The sequence below is a fragment of the Rhineura floridana genome, chromosome 9, assembly GCF_030035675.1.
Source record: "Rhineura floridana isolate rRhiFlo1 chromosome 9, rRhiFlo1.hap2, whole genome shotgun sequence".
NCBI classification, from domain to species: domain Eukaryota; kingdom Metazoa; phylum Chordata; class Lepidosauria; order Squamata; family Rhineuridae; genus Rhineura; species Rhineura floridana.
In genome coordinates, this window is record NC_084488.1 from 127,447,473 (window position 1) to 127,458,535 (window position 11,063).

Below are 11,063 nucleotides of genomic sequence, written 5' to 3' on the forward strand. Positions count from 1 at the left end.
TCCTTCATCACCACATTTCAATTGAGTTGATGTTTCTTTTATCCGCTTTTTTCACTGTCCAACTTTCACTACCAAACATAGAGATTGGGAATACTATGGTCTTGCTGTGTAAATTTGTATTGATATTAGCAGAGATCGTCAGTGGTCTGTGCTGTGTATGTGCCAGTGTGTGAGTTTACCTAAGAAAGCAGGCTTTTACCCTGCATTGAGATCACTGAGACTTAAGACTTAGTAAAATAAGAAAAGCTACTTTATTTATAGAAATACATAGTAGATAGGAAGGCATACCTAGTTCTAACTAACTAACTAAGGTGAGGCACAATGCCCATGCTTGGGAGTTGCCGTCATGGCTAGGAGAGAGAGAACAAAGACAAAGGTGTCTCCTCTCACTGGGACAGTTGAAGAAGAGAAGAGAGTAAAGGGAAGAAGGAGGGGCACATAAGCTTCCCTAAACATATCAGTCTAGCTACTGAAGGAAGTCAGTCAGAGCATCACAGGTAAAGGCAATCAAGCCTACCCATCTGGAGGACCCTAACTCTGTCTCCCTTCTGGAACATAAATAAAAGAACAAAACAGGAGTTGCTCTTGCCTCACTTCCAACAAGTCTGAATGACCCTGACTTTAGTGTTCAGTGATACATCTTTGCATTTGAGGACCTTTTCTAGTTCTCTCACAGCTGCCCTCCCCAGTCCTAGCCTTCTTCTGATTTCTTGACTATTGTCTCCATTTTGGTTAATGCTTTTGCCAAAGTATTGATAATCCTTGACATGTTCAATGTCCTCATGGTCAACTTTAAAGTTACATAAATCTTCTGTTGTCATTACTTTAGTCTTCTTGACGTTCAGCTGTAGTCCTGCTTTTGTGCTTTCCTCTTTACCTTTCATCAGCATTTGTTTCAGATCATTACTGGTTTCTGCTAGTAGTAGGGTATTGTCTGCATATATTAAATTAAATTATTGATATTTCTCCCTTCAGTTTTCACACCTTCATCTTGGTCCAATCCCACTTTCCGTATTTGTTCTGTGTATAGATAAACAAGTAGGGTGATAAAATACACCCATCTCACACCCTTTCTGATGGGGAACCAATCGGTTTCTCCATATTCTGTCCTTACAGTAGCCTCTTGTCCAGAGTATAGGTTGCACATCAGGACAATCAGATGCTGTGGCACCCCCATTTCTTTTAAAGCATTCCATAGTTTTTCATGATCTACACAGTCAAAGGCTTTGCTGTAGTCTATAAAGCACAGGGTGATTTTCTTCTGAAATTCCTTGCTCCGTTCCATTATCCAACGTATGTTTGCGATATGATCTCTGGTGCCTCTTCCCCTTCTAAATCCAGCTCGGACGTCTGGCATTTCTCACTCCATGTATGGCAAGAGCCTTTGTTGTAGAATCTTGAGCATCACTTTACTTGCATGTGGAGTGAAGAATATATTTTCTGGGCAGTTCCAGTTTAGATGCAGAAGGAAAGGGATCCCAGCAGAAGCAAGCACCAGCAAGCCCCAGTTCCTCACCGACATCATCTAAGCTCCCCGCGGGCTCTCCCATCTCAGGGTAAACTTGGAGGTGGGGCATCCAGGCCTTCTCCCGGTATCTTTTGGCTGCTAAATGAATGCCGAGGGCCGTTTTCCCATGGCCTGCCCTGCCTTCCTGCTGACACTCACTCCACAGGCTGCCCTCGACCAGCGCATGGACAGAAGGGGCACGATCCTTGCCCTCGGGGTGGCCTTCCTAGGCCTTCAGGGTGCCTTCCATCTCCAGAGGCAGAACCCTGGGAGGAGAGAAAACAGTCCCCGTGCTTCTCTCTGGTTCAGGACCCTTCCACCCTACATCCACTCAGCCCCCACCCCGCCCCCGCCCCCTGAAGCGGCGACCGGATCTCTTCAAGGGACCCTTGCCGCAGTTCGGCCCAGCACCATTGCCACCATTCCAAAGGATCCTGGGTTGACCCTCCCTGGAAACGGAAAATTGGGTGGGTTAACTTGCGGCGGTGGCGGGGATGGTGAGGGTGAGGTCTTTGCCCTTCATGAATGCGGACTCGGGCTGCATGACGCCATCATGCAAAGTGGAAGAAATATTTCACAGTTATTGTTGCACTGTTTGTAATTTGTGTGCTTAATTTAGTTTAAAGCAGCACATCAGCAGCAGAGTAACAGTGGATGTTGAAATGCGAGTGTGCCAGCGTGTGCGTGCGTTTACCTAAGAGAGCAGGCTTTTACCCTGCATCAGCATCACTGAGACTTGAGACTTAGTAAAATAAGAAAAGCTACTTTATTTATAGAAATACATAGTAGATAGGAAAGGCACACCTAGTTCTAACTAACTAGCTAAGCTGGAGGCATAATGCCCAGGTGCGGGGTTTAACCTCATGGTAGGAGAGAGAGCAGAGACAAAGGGTTGTCTCCTCTCTCCTGGACAGTCAGAGAAGAAAGGAATGGACAGGGCAGAAGGAGGAGGGGCAGTAAGAGTCTAGCGACAGAAGGAAGTCAGTCAGAGCATCACAGGTAAAGGTAAACAAGCCTGTCCATCTGGAGGACCCTCGCTCTATCTCCCTTCTGGAGCACAAACAAAAGAACAAAACAAGAGTTGCTCTTGCCCCACTTCCAACAGTTACGACCATTTCATTAGATTTTAAGAGCGTCCTTCAGTTAAAGTGGGCAATACTTACACCTTTCCTGCAGTTCTAGACAACTCTCCCGATGACTTTCCGCCCCTCCCTCTACATGTCCGGGTCGTTCCGGTCCTTAATGGATAATATCCTTTTTAGGCAGAACAAAATCGCCTCTGTTCAGTGATGAGGAGAAAAACACCAAATTGTAGAGGTTTTGGTGTGAAAGTACCCAGAGATGCACCTCTGCTTCATTCATTTCCAGGGAACGCAGCACCGCTATTTCCCCCCCAACTACAAACAGCAACTATTTACAAACTTCAAGCGGAGTCAGCTCTTAGAATTGCTGTAAAAACCCCAGCCTCAATATAAGGCTCGAGCAGACCACTTAGAGGTGGGGGGGGGTGTCCCGACGAGATGGTTTTTTTTCCAGCGTAAACAAGACAGCGCTGCCTTTGAGAGGCTGATCTCTTGGCGTGGGAAATGTTCAGGGGCTTCCGGCTGGGTTGTGAAGGGTCTGTGCCTGCAGCCTGCCTCTCGGGCTAGGGGCCCAAGGGACTGGCGAGGGGAGCGCTCTGACCCTAACCCTTCCCGCAGCACAGCCGCAAGGGCCAGGCCCAAAACTGCCTGGCGAAGAGGAGTTCCGCAGGCGCCCGCTCCTCGGGCACGTCCTTCCCCCTCCCCCGTCGAAGGGACTCTCGCAGGGGGAGCAGGTGCCCCCAGTCCGGCACTTCTGTTGCCTTGCTCGGCCTCTCCATGCCTGCGATTCAGCCATGGCCATTGGGGACCCACGGAGAGAAGAGGCCCCTTCCCAGGCCGAGAAGGAGGGCGCGCCTGGCCTGGCGCCCGGTCGGGGGACGGGATGAGTCCGATAGGCGGTGCCGTCCAGATTGGGAGGAAGGCCGAGGAGGGGTTCAAGGCCAGCAGCTGGGAGGGCGCCTGGCCAGACTGCCCCAGACTTGTTCCCGGGCGACTCCGGGCGACCCCCTCCTCCCAGCCTCCTGGACAGGGCCGGCGGCGGCGGGCTCGACTAGACCAGGCGGCCGCAATTCAGATCCTTCCCCCGCCGCCTTCTGCCCTCGCGACCCTTCCCGTTTCGTCGGCCGGCAGGGCGGTGCAGCCCCTTATGTTAAGAGGGACTGGGGGTTTCACAGGCTCTCCCTCTGCGTCTTCTTGCCGTCCTCGTCGGGCTGCCTTCAAAAGCGAATTGTGCATTTAAGCAGATTCCGGCTTCAGGAGGCTTCCAGCGGCACCACCACGTCTCTGTCCCGCCTTAGGCAGTCCGTTTGAATCCGGACCTGCCTGCGCTGCGGATCGTGGCCTCCCCCCCCTTTCTGCGTTTGGGGCTCATGTCCTTCCCTCGCTCCTCCCACCCCCCGCCGCTGGGTCTCCATTTTCTATTTACACGACCCTTGCATGTGGTTTGAATTGCCCGTGAACGGTTTGTGGACGAATTCCTGTCAATTTGGTTTAATTTTTTAAAGACAATTACATCAATGTTTTTTTTTTTTTTAAAAAACGAAGTGTATAAAATGTGTAGATTCCCGCGGCTTGGTGGCTTCAGTCAAATGCTTCTGGCTTTCTGGACTCGTCTGATTTTACAGCCTCTGCGGTTTGGATGTTGGAATAAAGTCTCACACACATACCATACTACTAGCAGAAACCAGTAATGATTTGAAACGAATGCGGATGAAAGTTAAAGAGGAAAGCACAAAAGCAGGACTACAGCTGAACGTCAAAAAGACTAAAGTAATGACAACAGAAGATTTATGTAAGTTCAAAGTTGACAATGAGGACATTGAACTTGTCAAGGATTATCAATACCTTGGCACAGTCATTAACCAAAATGGAGACAATAGTCAAGAAATCAGAAGAAGTCTAGGACTGGGGAGGGCAGCTGTGAGAGAACTAGAGAAGGTTCTCAAATGCAAAGATGTATCACTGAACACCAAAGTCAGGATCATTCAGACCACGGTATTCCCGATCTCTATGTATGGATGTGAAAGTTGGACGGTGAAATAAGAGGATAGGAGAAAAATCAGCTCATTTGAAATGTGGTGTTGGAGGAGAGCTTCGCGGATACCATGTATTGCGAAAAAGACCAATAATTGGGTGTTACAACAAATTAAACCAGAACTATCACTAGAAGCTAAAATGATGAAACTGAGGTTATCATACTTTGGATACATCATGATTCACTAGAAAAGACAATGATGTTGGGAAAAACAGAAGGGAGTAGAAAAAGAGGAAGGCCAAACGACAGATGGACTGATAAAGGAAGCCACACACATGAATTTACAAGATCTGAACAGGGCGGTTCAGAACAGATGCTGTTGGAGGTCGCTGATTCATAGGGTCGCCATAAGTCGTAATCGACTTGAAGGCACATAACAACAACAAAACACACTCTCTCAATCCGCGCTGCAGCTGCTGATCTAAAACCTAACACTGGTAACAATTGTTACGGCTGTTGCTGAAAGTATTTCTCTTTCTACAGAACCTCCTCGCCTGCCTGCCTGCATGGACGCCCGCGGTCGTGGTCCCCGGACTCGATTTAATCCACCGCGGGAAAACGCTCAGGGCTGGTTGCTGTAGATTTCCTTATATATATATAATTGTATATAAAATGTGCGCGATTTTATTACATAGATATAAATAAGAGATAGATATGTTGAGAGAGAGATGTTGCACATTGTATATGTGTATATATCTGAGATATATTTATATCTATCTCCCTGCACACAATTTTCCTGCCTTGCTTTCCCCGATTCTCGCGTCCCCCAGAGGCCCTGCTCCTACCAAACTTCATTTCGCGAACGACTTTTGCAGTGCAATTCCACACGCGACTACTCAGCAGTAAGCCCCTTTGGGTTAAATGGGACTTACTCCCAGCATAAGACTGCAGCCTTAAAGGACTATCTTGAGGATGTTTACTCAGGAGTAAGTCCCACTGAGTTCTCCTGAAAAGGTCAAACGGCCCACAACTATCTGCCTGGCGGGAACCTGCCTAGGGAACCGGCCTCTGCCCCAAACCATCCCGGTTTTTCTCGGCCTCGCAGCCGGCGCAGACAAGGGCGGCTTTAGCCCGGAGGAGAAGGAGGAGGAAGAGCCGACGGGAAGGGCTGCTGGCGGCGGCGCGCTCGGAGACGGGAGTTCAGCCGCAATAGCAAATGATTAAGAATAATGAGCTTCGAATCAACAAGTCGCGGTGTTTAAGTTTTGCGGGGAGAAATCTGTAGTCCAGCGGAGTATATGTGCATCACCGACACACACATGGAATTATGTATGCCACACACACGTGTGTGTGTGTGTGCGTGCGTGCGCGCGCATAATACATAATATATTGTCTCTGTCGCGTATCGCTGTTAACTGCTCTCCTTATATACTGGAGTGAGCCTGGGCAGAGGTGCCGCCGCCGCCCTCTGCAGTGGGGCGGAGAGACTCCCGGTGCCCCTCCGAGATCCAGGCAGCGTGGCGGACTTGCCAGCGTGTTAAACTCCGGATTTGCGTGGGTACAGTAGCTGAGGAAGGCCGCAGCGCCGCTAGGTCTCCCTTCCACCTCCGTTCCTCGCTCCTCCGGGCTCTGGGCCTAGCACTTGCCTGCTCTTACTCGGAGGTGACCCCGTCTGGTCTGGGGAATCGCCGCTGAAACCTCCCGCGGGACTCTTTCCGGGCCGCAATCCTAGATGCCTTAATTGGAAAATGCCTAGCTGTTCCCAGTGGAGAAACTCTCGGGCGGCGTTTCAGTTGTAGAGAGGTTTTAACACTTCCTTTTGGAAGCCATTTGACGCCATGACGCTGCCCCGTGACTGAAAGCCATAGCGGGCCCCAAAGACTGCGCGACCCGACGGAGGAACTGACCCGAACCTTGGAAGTGGAGATCGAAGCTTCTCGGACGAAAGCTAACCGGCGGAGGAAGGGGCGCGAATCAGGGCGGGAGAACCAGAGGGCAGCCCTTGCCATTGCCTCCCCACCCCCACCCCCGGAGGGAGCGTGCCTGGAGCCTGGCATTTCTGCACCCAGAGGGACGCTATTGCGCTGCGGGGGGGGGCGCCGAATTCCCCAAGAATTCACACAGCCACGCCCTCGGTCCGAGAGGAGGAGGAGGAAGTGAGCGACAGGGCCGTTTCTCCTTGAAATCACACCCCTCCCATCCGCCGCAGAGGACAGCCTGTCAATCACTGCCAGAGGCCGCCAATCAGATGGTTGGAGCCAGAGATTTTGGCAGGCGGAGATGCAAGGGTGGGAGAAAAGCGCCTGTAGCCTCGGCCCTCCTGCGCTCCCCTGCTATGTCCAGCCGCGGAGCTGAGACGGCAGCGCGCCCAACCTCACGGGAGAGCGCCAGAGGGGTCCTCCGACCGTCCGGCTGCCCCTCATGGGGCCACCGCGGGGCGATGCGGCCCCGCAGTGAGCTCTGGAAGGCCCGTGTGGGGAGCGTTCTCTGGGAAAGGTCTCCAGAAGCTGCAGAGAAGGCTGCGGGAGGCGAGGGGGGCCCCCGCCGGCATGCGGGAGCCACGCTGCTGCTGCTGAGGGGGTAGGATGGAGCCCTCTGGGCTGGGGCTGGAGGGCACCGTCCGCACACCGACGCCCCCGCACGAGCCCATCCGCTTCGGCATCGAGCAGATCCTGGGCGGCCCGCAGCAGCAACAGCAGCAGCTGCAAGCCGCTTGTCTGGGTGCCGTCGGGGCGCTCGGGGAGCCCGACCTGGCGGTTTACAGTGGGGGTTACGGAGCAGAATACAGCCCGGCCTGCTCGCTCGGTGCCTACGGCCTTCCCAGAGCCTCGGTGGGCGGCAGCAGAGTGATCCGAGTACCCGCACACAGACCGGTTCCCTCCGCGCCCGTCCATCCCCAGTCCGCGGGAGCCGGCCTCGCCTTTCCCTGGATGGAGAGCAACAGGCGGCTGAGCAAGGACCGGATCGCAGGTGAGAACCGCCTCCCGCCCGACACCCCGAACATCCCCCCTCCTGCCCCGACAGGCCGCTCGCTGCCTTGCCCCTTCGGACCTTCCCGCGGCTGCCGGAGCCCTTGCGCGCCTGACGGATGCCGCACCCCTCCTCCGCGGAGAAGGAGCGAGGCTGGGCAGCCAGCGGCTGCTTCCCTGTCCCGCAAGGGCAAGATGCCTCGCCAGGCTGGAGGTGCCTTCCCTGCGCGTGCCTGAAAGAGGAGGCGTCAGGCGCTGCAGCCGCGCAGCGGAAGCTCCCCTGCTCGGCCCTGCGGCTGAACTGCCCGTGCCTGAAACTGAGCGGGGCCTTCTGGGGTTCAGCCCCTCCCAAAACGGACCGAAGCCAGACAACTTCCCGCATTCTGGAACTCTGTCCCAAACCTTTATTCAGTGGGATTCTTTGGGAGGTGCTAGAGAAAAAGATGGCCATCTTCAGGGTTCCATAAGAACTTTCGCCAAGCAGAATGTGAGGGTGGGCCGTCAATTCCTAAGAGCAGGCCTGGCTTCGACGCCCTCCTCACTCTCCGAGGCCTCTGCCTTCCCCTCCTGGTGGCGCCATGAGCCCCCCTCGCGCCGCCGCCCCCCCCCGCCTTTTCTCACTCTGATCGCCTGCACACACAGCAAGCGAACAACAGATTCCGCAGCGTTCCTGTTCAAGGGTGGGCAGAGAAGTTCGTTTCCAGCTCCGTCTCCGGCCGTTCGCAGTTGCTGGGAGACCCCTCCTCCCTACCGCTATGTGGGGGGGCAGGGGGAGGTGAACCGGCTTTGGGGGCTTGGCCGTGCCGTCTCACCCAGAGATAAGAGGGCGGTAAAGCGATTGCTGCTTTCCTGGTCTGCCTTGCCAAGGACGCACATGCTCCGGGGAGCCGACAGGAGGGGCAGGACGCGCGCATCTCCTTGCTTCCTCGAGCTCAGGGTTGGAAATGCGCGCGGCGGTGCTTCTCTTTCCCACAGACTGAACTTCAGAAAGTTGGGAAGTGGGAGGAGGGAGGAGGAGGAGGGTCGCCCCGCTCTGCGCCTTCCAGGCTGCGAGGAGAGTCTGACAGAGAAGCTGGGCGACGCCTCCTCGCGCGCCCTTCTCTGGCACCGCTGGAGCAGCCGAGTCGGGCGGCTCCCCGGCCATCAGGCTCGGCGTGGAGGGATCTCCGCGGCTGCCCAGGACCTCTGGGCCGGCCGCCCTGACTTGTGCTCTGCGCTCTGCCCGCAGCCGCCCTGCCGCCCTTCTCCATAGCCCGGCGAATCGGACACCCCTACCAGAACCGCACGCCGCCCAAGCGCAAGAAGCCGCGCACGTCCTTCTCGCGGGCGCAGATCTGCGAGCTGGAGAAGCGATTCCACCGGCAGAAGTACCTGGCGTCTGCGGAGCGAGCCGCCTTGGCCAAAGCGCTGAAGATGACCGACGCCCAAGTCAAGACCTGGTTCCAGAACCGCCGCACCAAGTGGAGGTACAACGGCACCGGGGGTTGGGGAGAGAGGCAGGCCGCTGCGAGAGGGCGCCAGAGGCCGTGCAGCCCAGTAGGTGCAGGCTGTAGGCCGCGCAGGTCTCAACTCAGCCTTGAAATGGAAGGGTGGGTGGGGTGTGCTCAAGAGAGCCGCGGCCCCTCCCCGCCCTCCCGTGTTGGTAAAATGGGCACGAGAATAATTCCGACCCACCTCCCGTGCGCTGCCGCATCTATTCGTGGGTGAGGGTGTGGAGGAAGGGGACTTACAGAGAGACCCAGGCAAGGCAGGGGGCGCCAGGAAGGAGGAGGGAAACGGGCAAAGATTACCCCTGGCTTCAGTGAAGACACCCGCTGGCTCTGTGCTCTTCACTGCGACGATGAGCGAGAGCTTGCCCGTTAATCAAAGCTACGCCCAGTCCCAAACTGGAATCCAGAAGCCGCCCTGGGCTCCTGCTGCGAGGAAGGGTGGGATAGAAATCAATCAATCAATCAATCAGCAGCCCCTTCCCAATGACTGCCTGCCGCGTCCTCGGAGGCTGGCTGGGGCACTCCCAGCCGAGGGCAAGGGACAGCCACTCTGTACATGCCCAGAGGTGCTCCCATCCCCCGTTTGTCCCAGGGCTGCGCTGGGCCTTGCCTGGATTCAAACCCGCCGAGGCAGAACTTTCGCTCTGCGCCCACAGCCGCCCCTACTCCCTGCTAACGCCCGCCCACCTTGCTCTCCCTCCTTGCCCAGGCGGCAGACGGCCGAGGAGCGCGAGGCGGAGCGCCAGCAGGCCAACCGGCTGATGCTGCACCTCCAGCACGAGGCCATCCAGAAGAGCCTGGGGCAGCCGCTCCCGCAGGACCCTCTCTGCCTGCACAACTCCTCGCTCTTCGCCTTGCAGAACCTGCAGCCCTGGGCGGAGGAGCACAGGGTCACGTCGGTCTCGGGGGCAGCGGCTCTGGTGTGAGCGCCGAGGGAGGACCGGCACAGAGACTGACCCAGCAAGCGCGGGTGCGGGCGGGTGGGCGGGCGGTGGGAGCACGCAGTGAATCGCCACCTCTAACCGAGAAGCCCACGCCCCATGCAGGGAGCTGATCCGTGCTGTGGTCTGGGAGGGCCTCCCGAAGAGGCATCACCAGGCCGCCCCCCCTTTGCCTGCCGCTAATTTATAGTGACTGATTCTTTCATAAATAAAGTCTCAACGTCGCCATCTGGGATCCATCCAGGCCTCTCCTTCGCTGCGGAAAGGTTGTGGCTCGCGCAATGTGTTCCCCGCGCTGAATGACCTGCACCATGCATTTGGTTACAGCACCTCCGACCTGCACAGAGTGCCCCCTAGTGGAAAACTAAGACGTAAACACATTCACTCGCGCACCCCCGCGCATAAACGCGCGCGCGCGCGCGCGCAGAGCAGGTCAGGCGCGCTGAGCAGAGCAGGACAAAGTGGCCCAGGAACCGGGCCACAGGGAGGCTCCACGCGGGCCCCACTCCCTTCGTCCTCCGGCGCTGTCACGGGCCGCCCAAGCAAATCAGTCTGTGGAGGGATTTGCGGGAGGCAGCGACTCGACCTGGAACTTGGCCAGGATTCCGGCTCGGCGCCGCAGGACCTGTCCATAGTGCTGGAGGCTCCTCGGGGCCTACCGGAAGCCTCGGCCTCTGGCCCGCTCTAGTGGGCTTCAGAGGCGGAACAAGGGGGAATAAGCGGTAGCGAGAGAAAGCCAGCGACAGATGGCTACTCCAGGCAGGGAAGTCTCGCCGCTGAGGTCCGGCACCTCAAGCCAGTCAGGAGCCCGCTGCACATCTGGTGGTGCCTCCGGGCCGAAGGCGCCTCCTCTTCATTCACTTCCCCAAAGACTAGTAGGGCAGGGCCCCGGGGGCCCCGCTGGCCCCTATCTCTACCCATCCACTCCCACCCGGGACGCCAGTTTCTGTGGCACAAACAAAGCTGTTCTAGGCTACACGAGGCATTGCAGCGACCCTCTTATCGGGTGCCCCGCGCTTATTCCCACTAGCTAAAGATGTGAAAGGCACACCTCGCCCCCCTCATGGTTGGATCCGCAAAAGGGGGAGGGAAATTGGGT

The 11,063-nt window shown here is 56.3% G+C and overlaps 1 protein-coding gene across 1 annotated transcript; it reads left to right on the forward strand.

Moving 5' to 3' along the window:
* Positions 1-7,149: 7,149 nt before the first annotated feature.
* TLX2 (T cell leukemia homeobox 2) lies at positions 7,150-9,956 on the forward strand. Its single transcript, XM_061582970.1, has 3 exons — positions 7,150-7,534; positions 8,762-8,999; positions 9,733-9,956. The coding sequence occupies exons 1-3, from the start codon at positions 7,150-7,152 to the stop codon at positions 9,947-9,949; spliced, it is 840 nt and encodes a 279-aa protein (XP_061438954.1). The 3' UTR covers positions 9,950-9,956.
* Positions 9,957-11,063: the final 1,107 nt, after the last annotated feature.

Coding starts and splice junctions, on each gene's coding strand:
- TLX2 (XM_061582970.1), top strand. CDS start 7,150: ATGGAGCCCTCTGGGCTGGGGCTGGAGGGCACCGTCCGCACACCGACG. Junction 7,535..8,761: donor GAGCAAGGACCGGATCGCAG/GTGAGAACCGCC, acceptor CTCTGCCCGCAG/CCGCCCTGCCGCCCTTCTCC. Junction 9,000..9,732: donor AACCGCCGCACCAAGTGGAG/GTACAACGGCAC, acceptor CTCCTTGCCCAG/GCGGCAGACGGCCGAGGAGC.